The sequence below is a fragment of the Colletotrichum paranaense genome, assembly GCF_030867605.1.
Source record: "Colletotrichum paranaense strain IMI 384185 chromosome Unknown Scaffold_6.1, whole genome shotgun sequence".
NCBI classification, from domain to species: domain Eukaryota; kingdom Fungi; phylum Ascomycota; class Sordariomycetes; order Glomerellales; family Glomerellaceae; genus Colletotrichum; species Colletotrichum paranaense.
Window position 1 is genome coordinate 518,920 of NW_026848964.1, and position 12,564 is coordinate 531,483.

Here is a 12,564-nt window from a genome sequence, read left to right on the forward strand (position 1 = left end):
GTGTCCGATGAGGATGGATCCTGGGCCCTTTCGCTCGCTCCTGCGAGCACTGAGTATCGTGGAGCAGTGCCGTGTTCCACTGCCTCGACCGTATCTAGGGTGCGCGTCCGGCAGGCAAACTCACGATAATTAGAAAAGGCTCTCTGTGTCCCCGAAGGCAGTATTCTACCGGCACTTGGATCGCCTGCCTCGTCCCAACCTATCCTGCCTTTCGATACATACCTTGCTCACTCTCTACATTCTATTCTTCAGAGGGCGACTGGAAAGTTTCTGGGCAAGAAATGGGTGATATCAAAAGTGTCGTTGTCTCGATCTCAGCTGTCTCTGAGATTTCGGAACGCAAGCGTACTTTCTCAAGTCTCTCGACTAGTACCACGTCATCCCTCGCCGCCCCCAAGACACGTCGACCTCCGAGTGTGACAAACACCGAGAAGGTCCGTGAGCTAGTTCGATTAGCAATCACAAGACTCCGAGTCCTGTTGAACGAGAACAAGGGCACGCGCAGGCCGATCTCCCAGAAAGGCCTATTCTCCTACAACTACGTCGAGCCCCTTTTCAATTGGTGGGGCGCAAACTATCGTGTTCTCACCACACAATGTCTCGGCCGAGTCGAAGCCTCCGACGCACTGGGTTCCGTGACGAATCTTGTCAACGGAGCTTCTCATAACTATGCTGGCTTCTACAAGGCTACTTCTCAGGCTGAGGAGTTGCAGCGGCTGTGTTTGGAAGCACTGCCGGTGTCCGACACACAGGCTGTTCCCCTTCTCCGAGACGAAACGAATCCTGCAATCGCAGACTTCTTTGGAGCAGACTTTTGCTTCACCACTAGCACTGGATATGGATCTAACTATATCGCGCTGCCGGCATTGATCGATTGCTCCACTGTGGTCATCATGGATGAGAATTGCCACAACTCGATGTTCACCGGCGTGTTTCTGGCCCCCTCACCAAACTTGCGAAAGTTCAAGCACAACAATATGGAGCACCTTGAAACCTTACTGAGCGGGTGTTTTGATGAGTCTGTCAATGTGATAGTGGCCATAGAAGGTCTTTACAGGTTTGTGAAAATCATCTTGTACCTTTTGTGGGTTGAGGGGTTTTCAGGTACTGACTTAAGACACCGCAGTATGGAAGCCGATGTACCCCCCCTGGATCTCCTACATCGTTTGAAGAAGGACTACGAATTCACTCTTTACTGCGACGAGGCTCACTCCTTCCTTTCTCTTGGGAAGACGGGTCGCGGATGCCTCGAATACTGGAACGACCACCACCCAGAGAGCCCGTTACCCTGGGATCTGATTGACATTCGCACTGGAACACTTTCCAAAGCTGTCGGTGGTATTGGAGGCATAATCGTCGGGAAGGCTGTCTTTCAGGACATCATCCGTGAGCACATCGACGGCCTCGACGACCAGGACAATGTCTCCTTACCTAGCTCGACAATGGTCCAGACGTTATGGGTACTGGGGCAGCCACATCGAATCCGTCGTAGCCTGCAACGGCTTGCTGAAATTGCCCGATTCTGTCGCGAGGAACTGGAACGCTTCGGTATATTCGTTTATGGTGACGTCGGTACACCGATTCTGCCTATCTACACCGGCAGGCCTAGCCTTTCTGCGAAGCTCTCTTACGCCCTGAGATGCGCCGGACTACTGGCGACACCAGTTTGCACTCCAGCAGTGCCTTTCTGGGAGAGCAGAGTTCGAATCAATCTTTCGGCGGACTTCACAGACGAGGAGGTGAACAGGCTTGTTGATGCTGTTATCCGCGCTGCAGCAAGCGTTGGTATGAGGAGGATGAGAAAGATATCTCGTTCTTTCTTCAAGACCAAAGTAGAAGATTTCGATGGGGAGGAGGATTGCAACGAGGCCTCCAAGGTCTTTGACTGGGTACGCAGCTTGATCAAGATGGACGCTGCCATGGGACCGCACAGCGACCATAGGCAGCTTTTCGATAGCACTTGCGGTCCTCGAATTCTCGACATAGGTCATGGATCTCGTGCTCAGTATGGCATTGGAGCAGGCGGTGCCAGATGGATCTGCGGCACGTTTCCTCCCCATCTTGTGGTTGAGGACCTCATTGCTCGTGCCACGGGCATGGAAGCCGCCTTGACCTATGCGGACGCCTCTATCGGGTTGGCTTCCACTATAGCAGCGCTTGCACGCCCTCTGATAGGACATACGAAGCATTTCATGCTGTTTGAACGAGGCGCATCCCAGTTTGTTCGGGATGGCCTTGCAATGGCATCAAAAAAGGATGCCCCTACTTTACTGGGTTACGTCGATCTCTTTCAACTTGTACAACAGGTTAGAAAGCTCTATCGAAGAAACAGAAAGCTATGTCTCACGGTCTACGTCCGCGTTGGAGAGGATTCGGCACACCATCTGCTTTCGTCTATCCTCGAAGAGATTGCTGCCATCACAGGTCCAGAGTCCGTCATGACCATCCTCCTCCACTGCACTTCTCAATACTTGGACCCAAGGCAACTCATCTCGTTCCCCTCGCGGACGAACATTCACGTCTTGGTTTGCGGATCTTTCAACCGAATTTTTGGCTTGCCCGCGGGGTTTCTCACCGGACCACAGAGCTTGATTCGAGAGCTCCGATACACGAGCAGGGGTTATATGTTCACTACATCTCCACCGCCCTTCATCATGGACATGTTGCGAGGTGCCCTAGAGTGGAACCTTACATCTATCTAACAGCTCTCAAAGAGGCTTGAGACTCATACTGGTGTAGGGCGCTGGGAGCGAGGAGAATGGCATCACTATGCTCTGCTTGATGCGAAGAACCTACATCTTTCTCTGGTCATCCATTTTATTGAACCAAGTCTATTTTTAATCCAGCCTCAAATTCAGTCGCCACTGTTAAGTTGAGTTGTTTCGGAAAAACACCATACCGTTTGATTTGATGTAGTCTGTGATTCTTCCTAGTGAGTTCGCAAATGCCCTGAGGGGCAAAATGTCATTATTGCCGCCCACGTGCCGCCCAAGAAAGGTTTTGACTCCGAAGTGGAGAGACCCAAATCTCCACAAAGTTTGAGTAAGGCAAGCATAAAGAGTTGAATTGAAGACACAAATATAGACATGATAGCCAACTATTTAAGCCAAACTATCGCTCAAGCCACACTCAGCTCTGTTCAATTCGGCAATCGCCACATAAAAGCTACATCTAGCCAAGCTCAATCGCCCAGTGCAGTCCAGTGTGCCATTGCGTGGAATCAGACTAGTTCTTCTGAAGGCTGTCGAAGTTTCAGCTACTCTTCATCAAGAAACCGGAGATCGATGTTCCGCAGAGATTCTTGCCAGATGAAATCTACCTTTCACCGATTTCTTAAATCAATGAGGCAAAACTATGTCCAAAGTGGGAGATTCATAACCTGGCAAGCTTCGAAAGGGGTGTATTCAGATAAGTATGATCGTTTGGCAAGATAAGTTTGCTGCCTGCCTGGCAATGGCGGTAAGCACTTGGTCGGCCAGCTGTGGCAGACTACTGCAGCTTAAAAAAAGGAAAAAAAGAAAAAAGCTTAGCAAAAGTTAGCAGAACTTGAAAATGCGTTGATGGATTTGTCGCACAATCTTGAAGTAGTACAAGAATTAGTCGAACTGACAATGAATGTTTAGCTGCATCCCCATGACGATTGGCGACTACTACACAATATTTCTTGGTCCGGGCAAATAGTAAGTCTCGGCCGACCGCCTAGCCGGGCATGTTGCGTTGACAAATTCACGACCCTTGATCCCAGGCACAAGAAAGCTTAACTGACACCAAGCGGGCGTGGTCTTAGTGGCGGGGTTACAGGCGGGGACTACGGGGATTTCAAGGACTCAAACGAGGAGCTAAGAAGTGTTTAAAATGATTGGGGCACTGGCATTGGACGAGGCTAATGGATTGACAAGGGGGTAACAAATCAGACTCCTTCATGGCATCGGCGACGCGTATGTGGAAGCTGGAACTCTGCCTTGCTTTACGGGAGTCAAATGACAGCAAAGCATGAGACGCATATCTGGCAGAACTCTGAGCTCGATCTGGCAGGTCGACCCTTTTCTCGAGGACAAGATGAGGGTGACGCCTGCTGAACACAACATAAGCATGGTTCTAAGTGTCATGTTATGAGCTATGGAGAAAATCGAACGAGCACGCCTAAACAGCGTACTAAGTAAGTAGGCAAGGCGAATCTCGGACTCGTGAACCGACAGCGAATAGCGTGTGGTTCCGAGCTTTACTACGAAATAAGCATACAATTAGAGCACATTCGGCAGGACCTCAGTGCTACCCGCCGACAGGGCAGATCAAACGCCGAAGTCATCGTGTAGTAAAGCGTGGTCGCGTCGGCAATCGGTTGGGGGATCGCCCATTGGGCTCCAAGGCGGAAGCGCACTTCGATGATCGACGGCTTCCCGTCTCTACCGCCCCGTCGGGATCGTCGGTAGGCCCTCGCTATCGTTAACTATCCGCGGAAAGTTACGATCGAACCGGAGACCGCGTGGGATGCCCGCCAACCAACACGTCACGCATCGACCTCTTCCAGACCGCTGACGATCGCCCGTTAAGCTCTGGGCTATGCAAGTTATGTCGGCAAAAGAGACCCTGTGAAGACTAGCGTGGTGTTTCTAGAAATGTCGGCCACTTGCCGCGTACGACTACTAGGTGCTCTGAGCGAAGGGAATCAACGTTTCGCCCACTACGCCGAAGTTTCCGCCTCGTTTGCTCTAACCCCATCCTGTCTTCCCCCCTAGAGAACGTGTGCTGCGCGCCGCCCGTTGGTATGTGCCAGCCCTACCTGCCAAGCCTTATCCAGTTTCGTTTCCATCTGTCGGCGGGAGTCATGCACGGTCGTCGACCGGCATCCTGCCTGAGTCGCGAGCCTCCATGTTGCAGTCGTCACCCCATACCTAACCGTGTTGGTCTATAATCTGGCTGTGCCCAGAGAAAAAAAGCTTAACCCCTCGCCCACGGGCTTTCGCTTTCTGGCTAGCCATGAGCAACTCCAAGGGCTTCATCCGAACTTGCTACTGGCACAATGGCAACTCACGAACGACAACGGTCCGAGCGAGGCGTGATGTTGTATGCACCCGAGCGTGCCGTCGGCCTGCCCAACGCCCAGTTCCCTCAAGGCATACTGGAGATGGAAACTTTCGTGGTCGCCCTCGTAGCTCGCAACAAGTGGAGAAAAATGGTTACCGCCGATGGCATGCGGCCGAATTGTGATGGTGTCACCTACCTCACCATGCCGAAGCTTGTCGGCCAAGGCCACTCGATGTGCATGATAGCGTCGAACGTACTCTGCCTAGTCAAAAGACTAAACGGGGAGATTTTGATGTGTCGGTCTCGGCATCAGTGGTTTTGACTCTAAGAACAGAAGAAGTACATAAGGAGAGTGTATTTCCACTTTGGTCGACAATTTCTGATCAGCAGCCTCATCGAACAAGCTCATCTCACTCAAGACCACCTCACCTAGAAACATCTCCGTAACTAATCAAATCCTCCTAAACTTCACCTCGAGCATCTCGGCTTATTATAACTCCAAGAAAATGGTTGCCATCAAGAACCTCTTCATCGCCACCCTCATCTCCAGCGTTATCGCAACACCACTGTTGAGTGGTCGCAACGTCCCAGACATTGAAGTCGATTCCGTCGCTTCCATTGAGACCCGAGCTGAAGCTGCCAAAAATGTGAACGCTGCTGCCACATATGGCAACGGCGGATCATTCGGAAACGGCGGAGCATACAAGAACGGAAACAACGGTGGTGGCTTCAACTCTGGCGGTGGTTTCAGCTCTGGTAATGGCGGCGGTAACTGCGACTACTCCGAGAAGAACAGACTCGACCAGGAGATTCGCAACAGGGAGCGCATGAAGGACCGCCTCGATGACGAGATCCAGAGACGCCAGAATATGAAGGACCAGCTTGACCAGGAGATTCGTCGCAAGCAGAATGGCGGGTGGTAATTGGCGCTACGGGAATTTTGGAAAATACCAGGCATTTTGCTAGGTGGTGGCGTTGAGGATTAGGAGTTTCAGAGAGCGAATTGGTTTCTATTCATGGGGCAGTCGATTGAACATGGTGGCTTGAAGGATTTCCTACTGGAGCCAGTCCTTACAGGCAGACTAGGACCGTAGGCATAATGAAAATCTTGAAATAGTATGATCCACATAACGTTACAAACTTCGTCCTATTAGCTTTGGATTAAATTGATTTTGAGATGCTGCCTTCGGCTGCTATCTTGTCACGCTTGACTCGAACATTGGCGCCAAATCAGCTCCTACTAAGCGTGGCCCGCCACCACTTAGTCTATTCAAAATGCAAATATCCATGGACAAACGCGTGACTCTGCATGGAGTTCCTTCAAGTCAAAATCCCTTAAGAGATTGTCTTCGGCCCTTGCGGTGGGTGGTTGAAGGTATCCGGTTCTTCAGAGGTGGTCAGTGGCGGGTCTCGTTCAACAACCTCAGGCGAAAGACAAATTGCGGAAATATTATAATCCAAGCCTCGATTGATAATAGATTCTCGTAATGGCATAAAATTGAGGAGGAACCGAATGTAAGTGAAGCTATTAAGCACACATAAGAAGTCATCTAAAGACAAGTATGTTCCGTGTACTTACTAAGACTTGAGTGCACGTTTTGCGTGTTGATCTTCACCGCTACCGCAAGAGAAAGAAGCTGTCGAAACTTAAATGGCTGGTGCATGCAAGGAAGGCATTTGACGTTGTAGATAGGGACGTAAATTTGTCGCAATTCTTGTGGAAAGTTTGATTAAGACTTTCTTCTCTATCATCGAACGCTATTAGGGATTCTAATAGTTATGAATAAGATGCAGGTGGCAAAGGGAAACAATAACCGTTACGATTCTTGCAGAAAGCCCAATGAACATTGGCCTTTCCTGTAACTGAGCATCATTAACGTCTTGAGAAACTTTCCAGCCATAGAGAAGAGTTATAAGGCGGAGGGAGCGAATGGTATGATCCAGCAGGTTCGAGGCCTAGACTTTTGAGGGGCCCTACACACACCTAAAAGACACAGGTAGTAAATGGAATCCAAAGTCGTCTCAGACTCGCAGCACTGTTGAATGTGATTTTTGCATTGCTTTCGTAATCCAAACATCAAATCTTATTCGTACACCTCAACCGTAATGGAACATTATGGTACCTTATGCAATGAACCCTACTCCTTCTTACTTGCAGCACCCTCCGTCTTCATCCCCTCACACCCAAACGCCTTGCCAGCAATCTCCTCCGCCTTGCCGTATCCCTGTGTTGATGCATCGCGTTGCTCGCCAGCAGCCTTCATCGTCGACGCGGCGTGCGCCTTATCTTGCTCTCCAGACGAGGTCCAGGCGTGCGAGCCCGTAACGCTGCCAATGGCGGCCTGATTCCATTCTGTAAGTACTCCTACTCGCCTAGTCGTTGCAGGAGAAATTTAATGCGTTGCATGTCTGTGAACTTACCTCAGCGGCGCCTTTGATGTATTCGGCATGGCCGGCGATGAGGCCGGGTTGTTGGGTGTTGGTGTTGGTGTTTTGGGAAGACATTGTGTGGAAATATGTTTGTTTCTTTCCTTTTGAGTTATGGGAAAAATTTGAGAAACTAAATAAACAGTACAATCAAGTCGAGTATGTAGATAAAAGCAGATAAAGTCTTTCTTGTATGCATTGACCTTTGAAGCAGTGGGATTGGACTAGTTGGGGATAGACTATAGTCGAGCGACACCCAAAAGATGACGTCAAGACACACATCGACGTCATTCATTGACAGCCACATCACATGATTCCCTTCCTGCCCCAAAACGCAAGACCACCGCCAAAACAGCCACTGCTGCTCCAAACTTTTGCTACAGGTACTGATGTAGCAAAAGATTGAATCGCCTTTTCGGCAGTACGTCATGAAGAATACCCGGATTAGATAGCAGAGTCGAATGTTGTCGCCAAACTCACATACATTTCGGCGCAAGGCAATGTAGGAGTAATTTGAAGTTAAGAGAAACTGACTAATAGGTATCGTTACTGTTTGAGAACACCATCTAATCTTCGATGCCTGTTATACAACAAAAGAAGCAGATCTATACCTCAACCTTTTCAGCATGCGAAGTATTGAAGCCCTCCTTCTTACCTTCAGCAACGGCGATCCGATCTCCAAAGCGTCCGCCAGCTCTTCGGGTACGCCAAGCGGGAATGTTGGAGTCGAAAAGGTCGTCGATTTCCTCAAGACTTTTGCCAGAAGTCTCCGGGTATGTGAAGAAGATGTGTATAGTCATGGCAGCGCAAAAAGCTCCAAAGATCATGTACGTCTTCCACTGGATGTTGGTGAAGGCAGGAGGAACAAAGAAGGCGAGAGCAAGGTTGAACGCCCAGTTGGAGGCCGCGGCCAGACCGACGCCAGTGGCACGGTACTTGAGAGGGAAGACTTCGGAAGCATAGATCCAGCCAATAGGAGCCCAGGTAAGACCGTAAACGCCGACAAAGATGTAAGATAGGGAAATGACGCCCTTTGCCGGGGCTCCAGTGACCTCCCATCTCAAGTTATCGTCACCATTGACGCTGTCAACAGGGTTACCATAGACCTTCATGACAGCGCCAGTAGTGAAGTGGATGATGCAGCAAATGATGGCACCACCGATAAGGAGAGGACGACGGCCAAGACGGTTAATGATGGGGAGGATGGCGCCGGTGGTAATAAGGAAAATAACATATTGTATGATAGAAGAAGTCAAAGCTACGTTGCCAGACTATGTAACAGGTTAGCTATGCAAAATTTAGGTTATTATTTGGAATTACTTACCATTCCTGCCATGTTAAACAGAGCCGTAACCCAAAACAGCCCGTAGCGGCTCCCGGAGTTGCGGGTTCTAGAATAGTATGGAAGGGTTGGATGTAGTAAGTAAGCATTCCCTTCCTACTGAGATGAGTAGATGACGTAAGTCACTGTATAGAAGCAGAAACCGCTTAGATAAAGGACACGTATCTTAATTGTTACTGAGGGACGATGAACTTAGTATTACATTGTGCAATAGTAATCTCCGGAGGCGTTTATTCATAGACAATCCATGGCTCCTAAGCGTATACTGAGTATAGCGAGTACTCCTTAAGATACTAACACCACTTGACAGTTGAGTGTCGTACCGCTAGACACGTGGAACGGTAACTTATCCTACTAGTATCTGAAGACGAATAGATAGTCAAATTGGAATTGGAGTATGCTTATTATGTAACACTTGTCTTGATCTTGACTAGGTCCTTAGTGGGCTACTATGACTGTTTATGTCTGGTTCCGGCGCTTAAACTTTCGAGGTTACCTATTCTAAATCTAGACCCTCTTCGTAGTGACCGGTAACTAGAATATCCTCAGGTTCGTTTATAAATGATTGGTTTGTGGCAGATTCCGCCCTATCCGAGCTAAGAGGTGCCATGTTTCGTAAGCTGGCATCCCTATCTTCGGTCGACGTATTGGCTAGGTCCTGTTTATTTTTGATGGGTTAAAGTTAGTTGCGATGAATTAATAGCCATAAAGTATATACTTGAACTTCTAAAGTAGAATTATCACTTAAACTTAATGTAGTGCTGGCCGCTAGGTTGTTAGAGGAGCGGGAAGCCGAGTTGCTTATAGTTTCTTCCTCCGAGTCGTTATGTGCCTTGTTATATAACACCCGGTAATTGTTAAGCAGACTTTCGATTATTTTATTTACCCTAAAATAGATTATTAACGTTAGCTAGTCTCTGATGAGTATGGAAGTAGTTGCCTACTGGATAAGCTATATGCGAGATTCGTACGTAGGCTTATCGAAGTACTCTGGTTGCTGCCCGCTGAGGAGAGGGCTTAAGCTGATGGTCTAAAAGCTTGCTGGTCGCGGATTGGTATCTCCTTTTTGACTAGATATAATGAATGGTGATTATTATACGGAGTAAGAAGATTTTAGGTTAAGATAAATGTAGTATTACAGAGTAAAAGTATCGTGAGTACTTTATGTAGGTCTCCTCTTTATATCTGGCCTACCGTGTTTGCCTGATGGCCAAACTTATGCTACGTTATATCAGTGACGTTGAGGCACTACGAATAAAGATAAAGGCTGCCGTAAGTCTTAATATACTTAGTGAACGACATAATCCGTGTTAATTGTCGGAAATTAAGTCTTAGAGACGTGAGTTAACTTTACCACTTCTTTGGTATATAATAATTGATACTGGTGTCGTTTGATGAGACTGTCTAGGACGTATGTAGACGAATAAAGTTCTAGTAGTAGGTTGACGTATTTACCAAAGGCCTCTTTACTTGAGATAGTCGAGCAAACCCTTGAAAGTAGTAAAAGCGATAGGTTAATAGGTGGGCCTTAACTAGTTGTTTAGCTCTGTGTTTAAGTTAAGTTAAGGTAGTGTAGGAACCCTGACCCCTAAAAAAACCTTGCTAAGCCGGGCTATCTTCTATAAAGCATAGTGTTACGAAATGTCTTTGCCTATGACCATAATGTAGCCTGATATGAGATACCTGACCTAGTACCGGCGCTTTGTATAGGTAGTGACGTACTTACGATTTATTTAGTTAGCAGAGCTCATGCCGAGATAGGTTGTTGCTTGATACTCCTATCCTCTTTTTTTGAGGTCAGTAACTGACGAATTAGGAGTATCGATTAGCTTAGAAGGCCTCTACTTTGCTAGATAGTGCTTTCTAGAGGTTTAATAGTAAATCCTAAGGCTGCTGTGAGTGGCTGTTTAAAGTTTCTGGTCTTAGCCCTCTGGTTTACCTGCGTATGAAGATGCGAAGCTATAGATGGCTAGCTAAGGCTCGTTTTTTGAGTACTTATTATAGATACCTATAGTGATTGTACTGAGTATAGATGAAGTAGAGAGAGTAGTTTATATTTGGGGAGTGTGAGGTCTACTTGATGAAGTACGTGTAAGAGTGTTCGAATAATATTGTTTTATTCTTACTTATTTTATGGCGAATAGAATTGTGAAAATATCGGAACCGAAGCCGAATTTATACGCGAATTGTTACTGGCGGCTGTTGGCGATGTCTCTATATAGAAATATACTAGATAAGATGAGATCTCGCTATGATGTGGTCGATGACCTTATGGTTGCCTTTAGTACGATAAGAAGAAATTTTAATTATGCGATATAATACTTTTTCTTTTCTCTCTACCTATAAGTATTTTAGCCTAGATGACGCTCTACGCGTCTCTATTGGATTTGCTGTCTAATACTGGCACTAAGTATGCCGGGATAGAAAGTAGTTATTAGTATGATGGGAACAGGGCCAGAGTATGTTGCGTAATGATGTATAGCTTTTTAGAATCGATATCCGTATGATGATGTGTGCTGTTTAGGCTAGAGCTCGGGAACATGGATATGAAGAGAGGCTATAGGGTAACACTTCTTTCTAGACTAAGTTTTCGCTAGAGTCTATGCCCTAGTATGGGTCGCTGGGGTAGAATGTCGGGCTATGAGGAAAGTAGATGGCGAAGGGCCCGTAGATCGAAGCCGTTGAGAGACTACTTAACTAGCTTGGTCGTTGGCGAGAACCCGAGCCTATGAAGCCTGCCAGCGACCTCTTCTACTCTTATGCCCTTTGTCCGAGTATTTTCTGAAGAAAAGTTATAGATCTGGATAAGCTTTGCGTGTATATTAGCATCTGTGATCGCTTTTAGTTTAGCGAATGTGAGGCCGTGATTAACGGTGCAATGCAAAGCTAGAATACTAGTGCGGTCGCGGATCGCTATTTCGTAGGTTAAGTGACGGCGGTGAAGTCGATTATAAACTGCTTCGATATCTACAAAGAACGCCTCAAGTAGGCCGCCCCCGAGGATAGCCTCTTTGATATGGTACTAATCCGGGGATACAAGTCTCTGGGACCGGAGGCTTGTTTTAGATAGGAATCGAAGTATCTTTGTTGGGCTTTGGGTCTTGAGGAGGCCTCGGCGAACCTTAGAAGTTCGATGAAGCCGCGTCGTCTGATCTGTATGGTACCTGCAGTGCTACAAGGCCTCGATAGGCTCTCTATAAGTGGGCTGACGATAGAGATGTAAACCGGCCGCGGTAAACTTGCCCTTAGATACCTACTTCCTGATTCTCCTCGTTAGAGAGGCATAGGTAGAATAGAATGGGTATAGTTTTATAGTCTTGCTCTTTTGTGACGATGCTCTCTGGACGTGGCCTGTCTTTATTGTGATAATCGTACGCTGTGGGTAGTTAAAGTAGCTATGCCTCTAAACGACGCCTTTGTATGGCGTAGCCTCGAAGGTATCGAATGTAATGCTGGAATTAAAGAGGCGAGAACGAATGTCCCTAAGGTATGAAGTTTCTGAGTTGCTACTCTGCGGAACGGCCGAGCTATTGTTATCTCCTGAGCTCGGAATGGCTGATAGGTCTCCGTTATTAGAGTCATAGTCCTGTGGAATTAGTGCTGGCCTTGGCGTTACGACTCTATTGCCTCCTTGCATAGAGATCGTGAAGTCCGGTACTGCGTTAGGTATTTCTCCCGGTACCCTGCCTACTGTAAGGCCCAGCTCTTGATACTATCTAATATATGATACCGTGAGATTTGGTGGCCCTGGTTGCTGGCCTAACTAG

The 12,564-nt window shown here is 47.6% G+C and overlaps 4 protein-coding genes across 4 annotated transcripts; 2 read left to right on the forward strand and 2 right to left on the reverse strand.

Annotated features, from left to right (window-relative positions):
• Positions 1 to 281: 281 nt before the first annotated feature.
• Positions 282 to 2,702, forward strand: CPAR01_07789 (aminotransferase class I and II; the record flags this gene model as incomplete). Its single annotated transcript, XM_060492058.1, has 2 exons — positions 282 to 1,057; positions 1,127 to 2,702. 2 exons carry the CDS (start codon positions 282 to 284, stop codon positions 2,700 to 2,702), a joined length of 2,352 nt encoding a protein of 783 aa, XP_060348428.1.
• Positions 2,703 to 5,023: 2,321 nt separating this feature from the next.
• On the forward strand, positions 5,024 to 5,951 carry CPAR01_07790 (uncharacterized protein; the record flags this gene model as incomplete). Its single annotated transcript, XM_060492059.1, has 2 exons — positions 5,024 to 5,281; positions 5,433 to 5,951. The coding sequence occupies 2 exons, from the start codon at positions 5,024 to 5,026 to the stop codon at positions 5,949 to 5,951; spliced, it is 777 nt and encodes a 258-aa protein (XP_060348429.1).
• A 1,215-nt stretch (positions 5,952 to 7,166) lies between these two features.
• CPAR01_07791 (uncharacterized protein) lies at positions 7,167 to 7,533 on the reverse strand (the record flags this gene model as incomplete). Its single annotated transcript, XM_060492060.1, has 2 exons — positions 7,167 to 7,370; positions 7,450 to 7,533. The coding sequence occupies 2 exons, from the start codon at positions 7,531 to 7,533 to the stop codon at positions 7,167 to 7,169; spliced, it is 288 nt and encodes a 95-aa protein (XP_060348430.1).
• Positions 7,534 to 8,060: 527 nt separating this feature from the next.
• CPAR01_07792 (uncharacterized protein) lies at positions 8,061 to 8,791 on the reverse strand (the record flags this gene model as incomplete). Its single annotated transcript, XM_060492061.1, has 2 exons — positions 8,061 to 8,726; positions 8,780 to 8,791. The coding sequence occupies 2 exons, from the start codon at positions 8,789 to 8,791 to the stop codon at positions 8,061 to 8,063; spliced, it is 678 nt and encodes a 225-aa protein (XP_060348431.1).
• Between the last annotated feature and the right edge of the window lie 3,773 nt (positions 8,792 to 12,564).